This window comes from Penaeus chinensis, chromosome 23, assembly GCF_019202785.1.
Source record: "Penaeus chinensis breed Huanghai No. 1 chromosome 23, ASM1920278v2, whole genome shotgun sequence".
In the NCBI taxonomy this organism is placed as follows: Eukaryota; Metazoa; Arthropoda; class Malacostraca; order Decapoda; family Penaeidae; genus Penaeus; species Penaeus chinensis.
Window position 1 is genome coordinate 12,546,722 of NC_061841.1, and position 15,000 is coordinate 12,561,721.

At 29.5% G+C, this 15,000-nt stretch overlaps 1 protein-coding gene across 5 annotated transcripts in view; it reads left to right on the forward strand.

Moving 5' to 3' along the window:
• The window catches only part of LOC125037624 (protein polybromo-1-like), a 29,016-nt gene that overhangs the window by 13,046 nt on the left and 970 nt on the right, over positions 1–15,000 (forward strand). For 3 of the 5 annotated variants that reach the window (XR_007115986.1, XM_047630826.1, XM_047630825.1), the window contains exons 2-6: positions 1–9; positions 10,807–10,918; positions 11,063–11,311; positions 13,732–13,866; positions 13,995–14,186. The exon at positions 1–9 is cut by the window's left edge. Coding sequence is in view for 4 of the 5 variants with exons in the window: in XM_047630826.1 (XP_047486782.1) it covers positions 1–9; positions 10,807–10,918; positions 11,063–11,311; positions 13,732–13,866; positions 13,995–14,186 (697 nt within the window). In the remaining variant the exon portion in view is untranslated. The remainder of the gene's footprint in view (positions 10–10,806; positions 10,919–11,062; positions 11,312–13,731; positions 13,867–13,994; positions 14,187–15,000) is intronic. The other 2 variants (XM_047630827.1, XM_047630828.1) reach the window with 2 other exon arrangements.

Genomic DNA, 15,000 nt, shown 5'->3' on the forward strand with positions numbered 1-15,000 from the left:
AAATTCAAGGTTAGTGACCTTGATATTGCCTAGTGTTGCTCCACAATGACTTTGGATAGTAGCTCTATCCATTATCCAGTCCATGAAATTGTTGAAAAGAACACAGCTTTATTTATTCCTTAATTAAGAAGGAATAAGCTTGACAGGCCCCCACCACATTTTACAGTACTTATAGTACCAGTATATAGGCTTTCTATTAGTCTAATAATCCTTGCTGGAATTCCCTAGTCTGAGAATCTTCCATAACAATTCCCGATGCATTGAGTCAAATGCCACCTATGTAGGTTGCAAGCAGCCCATGACCAAACTCGTGATAGCTTTCCACAATTACTCAAAGTCTTGGATACAGTGTATTGTATACTTACCAGGAGTAAATTCATATTGCTCTAGTTTCTAGAGCCTTAGTAGGTGGTCAGAAGAATATGAGCAAAAAACTTACCTGGTATGCTGAGTGTGATGCAATGATAGTTGCTGCAGTCCCATTGATCCCCTTTGCCCCTCAGTAGGTCTGGCCCAACATGATCTGAGATGATCAATCCATCCACTGAGGGGACTTCATTCGTCTGTGAGAAGGGCTTAGACTTAAGTACTTTCTGACAATGAAAATAAAGCAAAAGCCCCTTCCTAAATGGCTACTGTGTCTAATCACCCTCCAAGAGCTTTGTGCACTTGTGGCCAGTCATTTCTGTCATCCCGGCCTTCACCTGAAAGTCTCACGATGGCAAGCTCCTGTCACCCTGGTCTTAAGCCAGATTTTCACATGATGGCATTTTCATGTCACCTGCCCCTCAAACCAAAGTGTCTGTCTGGTACAGTGTTGGATTGGTCACACTGTGCACAGTGTCCTGTAGAGAAACATCGTCCCAGAAAAGACCAGTGTCTACAGTAACCTGGATGAACTACACACCAAAAATAGTCGAGGATTCTGTGAATATCATTGCACATCAGTTGAAAAATTTCAAGAAAGAAGACATTAAAAACCCATCCACCCATTTCATTAATTGTCATACTTCATACAACTGAGCCAGCTACCCCAATACCCCAATAGCATATACTGCATTACTATAAACTCTAATGTATGAGTGATGTAATAATAAAACTGTAATTGAGTGAAATATTATTAATTGTTGATTCTGACCCATTCTTGCCATCTGTGTGATTATACCACATGTATAGTGAATTTTTGTGTTGTTTTCATCCATTATTGTTATTTTTAACTTTCTGTTATTATATTTGTGGATGGTATTCTCTCACTTTGTCCACCAGGATGTAAACAATGTCTGAAGAGAGCTTCGAGTTTTCAGCATGTTAGAGTAGATGTGTGATCAAATGAATGTTTGTCTGGATAATCTTCAGATTTTTTTATTGAGGCACCTACTTATATGTATATATATGTGTGCATATATATGTACATGAAAATAGTTGGATTTATTACTACATGCTCACACATTTAGGGTTGCTAGTGCAAGTTAAGATTGTATTTAATATCACTATCAAAAAAAGATTTGAAACACTGACCTAAAGAGATGATATGGAGTCTTTGCAAGGAAAAGTCTATTACCCTCTTGATTCAGCTTATCAAATGACAAGTTATGCATAAAAGTGGGATAACATTGTAAAGGGCTGGGCAAGGAGAATAAACATTGGCATGAGGGAAATATATATATATATATATATATATATATATATATATATATATATATATATATATATATATATATATATATATATATATATATATATATATATATATATATATATATATATATATATATATATATATATATATATATATATATATATATATATATATATATATATATATATATATATATATATATATATATATATATATATATATATATATATATATATATATATATATATATATATATATATATATATATATATATATATATATATATATATATATATATATATATATATATATATATATATATATATATATATATATATATATATATATATATATATATATATATATATATATATATATATATATATATATATATATATATATATATATATATATATATATATATATATATATATATATATATATATATATATATATATATATATATATATATATATATATATATATATATATATATATATATATATATATATATATATATATATATATATATATATATATATATATATATATATATATATATATATATATATATATATATATATATATATATATATATATATATATATATATATATATATATATATATATATATATATATATATATATATATATATATATATATATATATATATATATATATATATATATATATATATATATATATATATATATATATATATATATATATATATATATATATATATATATATATATATATATATATATATATATATATATATATATATATATATATATATATATATATATATATATATATATATATATATATATATATATATATATATATATATATATATATATATATATATATATATATATATATATATATATATATATATATATATATATATATATATATATATATATATATATATATATATATATATATATATATATATATATATATATATATATATATATATATATATATATATATATATATATATATATATATATATATATATATATATATATATATATATATATATATATATATATATATATATATATATATATATATATATATATATATATATATATATATATATATATATATATATATATATATATATATATATATATATATATATATATATATATATATATATATATATATATATATATATATATATATATATATATATATATATATATATATATATATATATATATATATATATATATATATATATATATATATATATATATATATATATATATATATATATATATATATATATATATATATATATATATATATATATATATATATATATATATATATATATATATATATATATATATATATATATATATATATATATATATATATATATATATATATATATATATATATATATATATATATATATATATATATATATATATATATATATATATATATATATATATATATATATATATATATATATATATATATATATATATATATATATATATATATATATATATATATATATATATATATATATATATATATATATATATATATATATATATATATATATATATATATATATATATATATATATATATATATATATATATATATATATATATATATATATATATATATATATATATATATATATATATATATATATATATATATATATATATATATATATATATATATATATATATATATATATATATATATATATATATATATATATATATATATATATATATATATATATATATATATATATATATATATATATATATATATATATATATATATATATATATATATATATATATATATATATATATATATATATATATATATATATATATATATATATATATATATATATATATATATATATATATATATATATATATATATATATATATATATATATATATAAATGTATATACATGTGTATATATATATATATATATATATATATATATATATTTATTTATTTATTTATAATAAAGAGAATGTATGCACATGGTCTTAAAGAACTCAACAGGGTGTCTCCATGGCCATCCTTTGAATGTATTAGAGAAAGCGATTTTCCTCTGTGGGGTGACCAAGAATTTATTTTAACAGTTCATCTTTTGTATATGATATTATATAAATATACTTCCTTGGAGATTACTCCCTCTCCCCCCCCCCCCCCTGTTGTAAGCCCCTTTCCCCTAGTCTGGAGCATAGAAAAGATCTAGTAGCTCCAGTCAGTCTAGTATTCCATTTGTTTCTGTGGCTCTATAATTCTCATTATTGAACAAATTTGTCATATTCTTGCTGGGATTATATGATTACAGTAAATTGAAATGGGCATTATCCACAGACCTCCATTCCTTCATAATCTGAATGAACCCCTTTGGATCTAGTGAGGAGACCTTCATGCCATGAATCCAGCGGGGTCTCAGCCTGTTACCGGTGTACTAGAGGGGTGAGGTGCCAGTAGATGACTCTTCTGGGACACTTAAAACTCACATAACCCGTTGAAGGTACATGACAAGGCGAGTTTGGCCGCCTTTAAATAAGCATAGTCCTAGTACAGGGCAGCATCTGTATTACTATCTACAGTTGGTGGAAGAGCCGAACCACGGTCAACGGTGGCTGTAGAAAAGCAGGTGGCAGGTCAGCGACCCTGATTTTGGCTCCTACACTGCGATGGAGGAAGGCAACGGAAAACCATCTTCATTATTCCTTCCAAGGTGTTCACCAATGCGTCAACTCGTCATGAATATACAGAATAAAGTTATTTGTGACAACGACGTGAAAGTGACTTCTCTAAATGAGGGTGTTGCGTCCGGCAGGGGAGGTAGTAAGGCCTCTCAGGTCGTCATCAAACGAAATCCTTACGGTATGTTGAAAATTGGTACGTGGAATGTGAGAACATTGGCAGAATCAGGAAACATGGAAAATGTAAAGAGGGAGATGGAGAGATATAAGGTCAACATCTTAGGTATGACAGAGGTAAGATGGAAGGAGAAAGGTGATATGAAGAGTGGTGATTTTCGGATGATATATTCAGGGGGACAAGAGACACAACGTGGTGTAGTGTTGCTACTTGACAAGCAGTCCAGCCAAGCTGTAGTGGAAGTTGATTGCATCAGTGACAGGTTGATGATGGTGCGGTTGTGTAGAACACTAGTAGATCTAGTGGCGATGGTTGTATACATGCCAACCAGCAATCATACAGATGTGGAGGTGGAGGAATTGTATGACAAAATTGAAGAAAAATTATCAACATGTAGAGGTAATTAGGGACTGGGGACAACAAATATCAGGGGTGAGATGCTCGTAGACTTTTGTGTGAGAAACAAGCTGTCCATAACAAACACATTGTTCAAGAACAAAAACAGAAGAAGATACACTTGGAAAGCTCCAGGAGACATAAGGAGATTGCAGCTGGATTACATCATCGTTAGACAAAGGTATAAGACAAGTGTAAAGAACTCGTGTTCCTACCCAGGTGCAGATGTTGACTCAGATCCCAGTCTGGTGATTATGAAGGTCGGTCTCAAGCTGAAGAAGGTAGCCAAAGCAAAATTAATCTTAAAATGGGACAGAGAACAACTAAAGATGGAAAAAGCAGAGGAGTACGTGAATGCAACCAAGAACGAACTGGCGAAAAACACCGAAAATGCAATCACAGTAAACAATAGATGGGGAAGATTGTGGAACGCAATGATGAAAGGAGCTGAAAACACCATTAGTAAGGTTAAAATGATGAAAATAAAGAAGCCTTGGGTGACTGAAGAAATGCTGGTAAAGGTTGATGAGCAGAGAAAGTGGAAAAATGTCAACACCGAAGTGGGCAGGGGAAAATATCGGAAACTGAACAACGAATTGAGAAGAACAATGGACAGGGCAAGAGAACAGTGGTGGGAAGAAGAGTGTAGAGAAATAGAAAGACTGGATGACATGGGAAGATCCGATCAAGTATATCTGACAAGAGAAGTAACAATGCTCAAAGAGGAATAGAAAGTAAAGATAGAGAATTACTAATGGACCCGAACGACATCAAGAAGAGGTGGAAGGAACATATAGAAATGCTGTACAATAAGGATGGAAGATCAACAGAATTGTTTGTAGAAGAAGAATCAGACGTTGATAAGTATGAAATTGGACCAGACATCATGAGAGCGGAAGTACTAAAAGCAATTGAAGAGCTAAAAACAGGAAAGGCAGAAGGAACAGACAGTATACCGGCGGAAATGTTAAAGAACTTAAAGGGCACTGCATTGAATGAGATAACGATATTGTGTCAGCATATGTATTTAGAAGGTAAATGGCCGGAGGACTTTGTTAAAAGCGTGATGGTACCATTAGAGGAAAAAGCAGCTGCTAAGAAATGTGAGGACCATAGGATGATTAGCTTAATATCTCACGCATCATAGATTATGCTCAAGATTCTGTCAAGAAGATCGGAGAAAAAAGAAAAAAAAACATACGCAATTGGACAAGATCAATTTTGCTTCCTAAAAGGACGTGGAACAAGAGAAGCGATAGCGGTAATGAGAATTCTGGCAGACCGAAACATTGAATATTATAAGTATGAAATCGGACCAGACATCATGAGAGCGGAAGTACTAAAAGCAATTGAAGAGCTAAAAACAGGAAAGGCAGAAGGAACAGACAATATACCGGCGGAAATGTTAAAGAACTTAAAGGGCACTGCATTGAATGAGATAGCGATATTGTGTCAGCATATGTATTTAGAAGGTAAATGGCCGGAGGACTTTGTTAAAAGCGTGATGGTACCGTTAGAGGAAAAAGCAGCTGCTAAGAAATGTGAGGACCACAGGATGATTAGCTTAATAAAATAACCCAAAAACATACGCAATTGGACAAGATCAATTTTGCTTCCTAAAAGGACGTGGAACAAGAGAAGCGATAGCGGTAATGAGAATTCTAGCAGACCGAAGCATTGAACATGATCAAGAGTTATATGTATTGTTCATAGACTTTGAGAAAGCATTCAACAGGGTCAATTGGGAGAAACTAATGGAAATTCTCAAAAGTATCGGGGATGGATTGGAGAGACAGAAGATTGATCAACGAATTATACATGAAACAAACAGCAACAGTAAGGACAAAAAATGGAGAGTTGGACCCAGCAGTGATTGGTAGAGGGGTGCGTCAGGGTTGCTTGATGTCACCCTCTCTTTTCAATGTATTTGCTTGAAGTAATGGTCAGAACATCACTCGAGAATTGCGAAGGTTGACGGTCAACTGGTTAAAGCAGTGAGATTTGCGGATGACCAGGCCATGGTAGCAGATTCAAAGAAGGGGTTACAAGAAATAATGGACAGTCTGAATGAGCATCATTGAGGGAATGGTGCTGTGCTATCTGGATGTCACTGCCCAGCGTTAGACCTACTGCTGCCCTGCTGAGCACATGATACAACCATGTGGCCATTGCATAGACACCCATCGCAAATTATATGAAGACATTACTTAAGAGGGTTAATTGGGATAAGGTCTCTAGGCTTTTTGCTGATACTGTATATCTTAACACACACATATGTATATATGATATATATTTATGTGTGTGTGTGTGTGTGTGTGTTTATATGTGTGTGTGTGTGTGTGTGTGTGTGTGTGTGTGTGTGTGTGTGTGTGTGTGTGTGTGTGTGTGTGTGTGTGTGTGTGTATTTTTTAACACTGCAGACTCACTTTTCTCTGTAATATAGTCCCATACATGCTCAATTTGTCAAGCTTATTTTTTTGGTCATCCAGTTCTTAACTCAATGTCACTGGGAAAATGCTGTGCTCAATTTAAAACTTTTTGTGAAGTGTCTCTGCATGCAGATGGCTCTGTTATTGCTTAGACACAAAGGTGTCAATTAATAGACCTTGTGACCTTACCTGATTTCACCTTTCTTTGAATTTTCAGGATTTTTTTTTTTTTATGAATGCCATGGATATCAATTGTGGTATTTTTATTATAGTCATGATAATTCTAATAATGTTTTTGACACTACTAATGGCAATATGATAATATAAAATGTTTTCAAAAATAATTGAAAAGGGTTAACAGGTGTGACAGGTAGCACTCGTAATTGGCTCATTGGTGGCTTAGTACAAGTGGCCATCTTTATGTAAGTACAATTAATAAAATAAACTCACAGCTGGCATGGCATATACGTACATGCCATGCACATTGGTTTTTGGTTAACAATCTTTGCAGTGTGGCTGGGAGCATTGTCCTGCTGAAATACTGCTTCACAATCCTCTAAATAGTGGATTAAAGATGGAACTGTACAGTACTTTAAGGTTTTAATGTAATATGTTAATAGTTCCACTGGTTTTGTACATGCATGCACATCCCAACACTGATAGGCTATATATATATGTGTGTGTGTGTGTGTGTGTGTGTGTGTGTGTGTGTGTGTGTGTGTGTGTGTGTGTGTGTGTGTGTGTGTATGTGTGTGTATAAATATATATGTATATGTATATATATGTGTATATATCTATCTGTATGTATATGTGTATGTATATATTGTATATATATATATATATATATATATATATATATACTATGTAAGTATGTATGTATGTTTATATATATTTATATATGTGGGTATAAATATATATGAATATATATATATATAAATATATATATATATATATATATATATATATATATATATATATTTATATGTGTGTGTGTGTGTGTGTATGCGTTTGTATATGTATATGTATATATATGGGTGGTTATATATGTATATATATATGTATGTTTATATATATGTATAAGTGTATATATAATGTATATATATGTATATATAAACAAATATATGTATATATATGTATATATAAACAAATATATTTATATATATGTATATATAAACAAATATATGTATAAATAGAGAGAGAGGGACAGGGACGGGGACAGGGACAGGGGACGGGGACGGGGACGGGGACGGGGACGGGGACGGGGACGGGGACGGGGACGGGGACGGGACGGGGACGGGGACGGGGACGGGGACGGGGACGGGGACGGGGACGGGGACGGGGACGGGGACGGGGACGGGGACGGGGACGGGGACGGGGACGGGGACGGAGACGGAGACGGAGACGGAGACGGAGACGGAGACGGAGACGGAGACGGAGACGGAGACGGAGACGGAGACGGAGACGGAGAGAGAGAGAGAGAGAGAGAGAGAGAGAGAGAGAGAGAGAGAGAGAGAGAGAGAGAGAGAGAGAGAGAGAGAGAGAGAGAGGTGTGTATATATATATATATATATATGTATATGTATAGATAAATATATTTATACATATGTATTTGTATATATATTAAATATATGTACATATGTACGTATATACTTATGAATATGTATATGCCTATATATATGTATATGTATATGTATATGTATATTCATATATACGTATATATTAATAAATGCTTATGCATATATATACACACATTTTATTTTTTTATTATTATTATTATTTTTATTTTATTTTATTTTATTGTTTTTATTTTTATTTTTTTTATTATTATTATTATTTATTATTTTTATTTATTTTTGAGGAAGGTTCAAAATGCCTTCGCTTCTTTTGGTTAACCCAACCGCCCCGGATTTATGTTATGTCCCCTGTTGTTTTTTGTGAATTTTGTTACATACAGATGGCTCCATATGTGGTTTACCAGCAAGGAGTCTGTTAGTAAGTCCTAGGGACTGATCCTGATTTCCTCATTTCTTGAATTGGCGGAAAAATATGTTTTTTCTTTTTAATATAATTGATATCAATGCTGTTATTGTTGCTATTGATGTTATGATTATTGATTTGTTATTAAAATCTTGATAACATTTAAGGCAATGAAATAATTCAAAAGACCCTTTCCAAAAGTTGAGGAAAAGGGTAAATTGGTGAGATGGGTAGGACAAATAACTGACTCCTTGGTGACAAGCACTTGTAAGGCCATCCGTGTGTATATACAATAATTAAACTTGTATTACAATGGGCATGGCATATATTCTTGCCATACATGCTGATTGGGTCAAACTTGTAAGACATGAATTAGAACTACAGAATACAAGAACACCATGTTTTAGAGAGTAAATCAAATGTTGAATGATCTTTTTTAGCAGTTTGATTTTTTTGTGTAATTTAGCTATTTAGTAATTCATTGGTTGATTATAATGATTATACTCTCTTCATGGTCATGTCAATGGTTCCCAGCATTTTTACATGTGCAACCCCTTTCTCAAACTTACTGACACCTTTGGTACTAATTGAAATCAGTAGTTGTATTTATAGTAGGCAATCTTTACCAAACTGCAATACAATATTCCTTGAAGAAATGACTTTATAGTATATTTTGAATATGAACACATATATTTCCCAAACATTTTGCATCCCCCTTGTGAACCCATGGTGACCTTCTTGAGGATCATGACCAATTGGTTGAGAGCTACTGTGCTATATTTTGTATTTTGCTGGTTGTCTTAAATATGAAATAAGTTTTACACTTGTTCTTTACTGCTTTATCTAACATAACTGTACAGGCGTATCTTGTGTGCAGGTCACAAAAAAGTCATTTGCAATGGAAGAGTACAGGGACTGTATCGGATGATGCATAGGCTATGAGCTCACCATTATATGATAAATGTTGTTGGTAGGGTTTTAGAAATAGCATTTTGACTATTTCTATGCATGGAAAAACTCTGTTGTCACTATTTTGAAAACTTTTCCTGTTCCTGTATTATAGTTCAGCTACTTTCAGATTTTTTCTTGTAGTTGTTTTTTCTCCCAGGCTTTTATCCAATTCTTATTTGCTGTTTTAAGGATAGGTAATTGTGAACTTGCCTAGTACACTAATATAGCTTTAACCCAATGGCGACGGGTCACGGCTATCGCTGTCATAACAATACGCCCGATTTGAGGCGTGCGGCTGTCCGCAGCGGCGCCGCGCCAAAACGCCCCAAGGCAATGATTCGGCTTGATGTACCGAATACACGCGCTCAGAGTCGGCGCGCTGCCGCCGTTCGCCAGAGCGTAGAGTTTTTTTTAATTTTCTATACCCAACGCCATTGGGTTAAGACTTCAGTAAATTCATCCCTATATCCTCTATAACGATGATTTACTACTAAGATTGATATTTTAGGTGTGACATGCCAAAACGCAAGCGACTGTCTGATGGGGAGGAAGGGGAGTCTACTGTTGCTACTCCAGTTGTAGAAGGGAGACCCAAGAGACGTCGAAATGATACAACACTGGTGGGTTAATTGTTTTTTATGTATTTCTTTTTGGATATCAGCTCAATATTCATTTTTAAAGGCTTGTATATTTCATCCAAGTAAGAAAAAAATGATCATATATGCAGTAATATTTAGGCATTTTAACAATAATTTCATTTTCAGGTTGATACAATACAGTACATTTTTGATGCATTACGTAACAAAAAGAAAGACGACGATGTATACCTATGCGAAGCATTTCTTCGAGTGCCTAGGAAGAAAACAGAACCACAGTATTATGAGATGATTAGGTCTCCAATAGACATGCTGAAGATCCAGCAAAAGATAAAGACGGATGTGTACAATGAACTTGAGGAATTTTGTAAAGATGTCCAACTACTGGTGGATAATGCCAAACTATATTATGCCAAGGTTAGTTGATTTTATACATACTTCTAGATATAGTTATGGGTGTATATATATTGATGAAACTGAATATATATATATAGAGATAGATAGATATAGATATAGGTATATAAATATATATAATATATTATATATATAATATATATGTAAAATATATTATATTTATAATATGTTATATATATAATACAGTATATATATATAATATATTATATATATAATATATATTATATATAATATATTATATATATAATATATTATATATACAATATATTATATATACAATATATTATATATACAATATATTATATATACAATATATTATATATACAATATATTATATATACAATATATTATATTTACAATATATTATATATACAATATATTATATATACAGTATATTATATATACAGTATATTATATATACAGTATATTATATATACACAGTATATTATATATACAGTATATTATATATACAGTATATTATATATACAATATATTATATGTACAATATATTATATGTACAATATATTATATGTATAATTTATTATATATTCAATATGTTATATATACCATGTATTACAAATACAATTTACTACAAATACAATGTATTACATATACAATGTATTATATATATATAATGTATTATATATATAATGTATTATATATAATATATTATATATATATTATATAATATCTATATCTATATCATATATATATATAATATCTATCTATGATTTATAATGTTATATATATATAATATGTTATATATATAATATATTATATATATAATATATTATATATATAATATATTATATATATATATATAGATGTATATATAGATGTATATATATATGTGTATATATGTATATATATATATATATATATATATATATATATAACATAATACAATATATATAATATAAATCATAAATATTTATTATATATATATGTATATATATATATATATATATATATATATATATTATAATATAATATGATATAAATCATAAATATATATTATAAATATATGATATAGCTATTATATATATAATATATATATAATATAAAATAATATAATATAATATAATATAATATATATAATATATATCATAAATATATATTATATATATATATATATATGATATAGATATTATATATATATATGATATATATAATATAATGTATATATAATATGATATATATATATAATATATAATATATATAATATGTAATATATTTAATATATAATATATATTTAATATATAATATATATATAATATATAATATATTATATATGATATATATATAATATATATGATATATAATGTATTTATATATATAATATATATATATATATATAATTTAATAATAATAATATAATATATAATAATATAATATATGATAATGATATAATATATAATAAATACACACACACACACACACACACACACACACACACACACACACACACACACACACACACACACACACACACACACACACACACACACACACATATATACATACATACTCACATAAATATATATATACATATATATATATATATATGTGTGGGTGTGTGTTTGTGTGTGTTTGTGTGTGTGTGTATGTATGTATGTATGTATGTATGTATGTATGTATGTATGTATGTATGTATGTATGTATGTTTGTATACTACAACTGCAATGCTTCATTAAATATGCTGTGATTTCAAGGTCTGCATGTGATTTCAAGTGGTATTATAATAGTTTCTATAAATGTTATTTTTCTTTATCCCAATGCCATTGGGGAAAATGAATAAAAAATGGGGAAAATGCTGTGCTTGTTTTCTATATTTTCATGAAATGTCTCTGCACATAGATGGCTCTGCTAGTGCTTAGCCACAAAGGAGTCAATTAGTAGAACTTGTGACCTTACCTGATTTGAATTGGCGGGAAAAACATATTTTTTACTAGTACTATGAATATCGATGGTGTTATTTATATTATAAATATTATAATTACTATAATGTTATAAAATTTAGTAACAGCAAAATAATTTAACATAAAATATTTTCGTAAATCAAAGAAAAGGGTAAACGGGCGAGGCACTCAGTACACGTAACTGGCTCATTGGTGACTTAGTACAAGTGTAGCCATCTGTGTGTAAAAACAATCAAACAAGTATTCACAGTTAGTATAGCACGTACATACACGTCATGACCGTAGGCATTGGGTTAATTTATGCGATCCCACATTGTTTATAAAAACCTCACAATTCAGCACAAGCTAGCACTTGATTGACCATTTAGCACCAGATGGTGATGTGGCTAAGCACTTGTGGAGCCATCTATGTGTTGAGACATTTCACGGAACGTTACTACAAGGAACACTTCAATTTACTAGTAACATTGTATTGATATAATTTATTTGCTCTTTTTTTAATAGTCTACTGATGAGTACAAAGATGCTTGTGAGCTATGGACAATATTCGAGGAGGCCAAAGATCGTGCACCTGAAGAGATCAATAAGGAAAAATTACGTCAGCAGTCCCAAGAAGAAGACGAACGACAAGGCAAAAGGGTATGTTTATGGAAATTACCTGACTTGTTAGTAATAAATGAATTATTTCTAATTTGTATTTCTTAGTAGATTTAATCGGTATTTTTGTCAAAGTTATTTGATTGGTTGTTATTTGCAACTATTTTTAGAAATACATTCTACAGAGGGGAAGACCACCAAAGTCTGCAATTGCATTGTCTGCCCCAATGATATTAGAAGAGGATGGTGAGCCTATGACAATAGAAAATGCTATTGAAGAGCTTTTTGGAGCAGTGATGACAGCTATGGATCCTGATGGAAGACTCTACTCCTATGATTTTCGTCTTTTACCTTCAAGAGAGGTAAAGCTTTATGTAGTTGGCTCTCATGAGGGATAGTTTACCATTTTACCATAATGTTGGGCTATGAAAATTAATTTACTCAGTGAGCAAACTTATTGAATTGAAGGAAGTGCAGTGTACATAGTGTTTATTTTAAGAAATATGCCTACAGTTGACCCTTAATATTCACTATGTTCCATAAACCCTGCTTGAATGTTAGGAATATATAAATGTTTGTACATAATTTAGTATTATCCTACATTATATACATATGATAAAGACCAATAGTAATTGCCTTGGGGTTTAAAGTAAACTGTTTTAAGCAATGGTCACACTTGTCTTCTCTGTCCTGGAATCCCTAGACAGATATGCCGAATGTCTGTAGATACAGAGTGGGACTGGTCACACTATGTACAGTGTTCCTCCAAGGAGAAACCTCATCCCAGAAAAAGTCGTAGTATCTACACACGGAAAATAGTTGTGAATTCTATTAATATTATCGCATATACCTTAGAATAAAAAATGCAAGAAAGAAGATATTAAATTTAGAAAAGTAAATCCAGCCAACTCATTAATTATCATGCATCAGACAACTGTGCCAGTTACTCCAATACCCTATATTTCAATATAAATAAAAAATCCAACAATATTCTCTCCAATCTACTACATACCTCTGTTAGAGTAATCATTATATGTACGAGAGATGTGATTATTAACTGATTAAGTAGGGAGGAAGCAAATACTATAACTGAAATTGAGTAAAATAGTAATTGTCCATAATGATAGTTTTGCCAGGCATATGATTATACCCCGAACAAAGCAAAATTTCTTGATG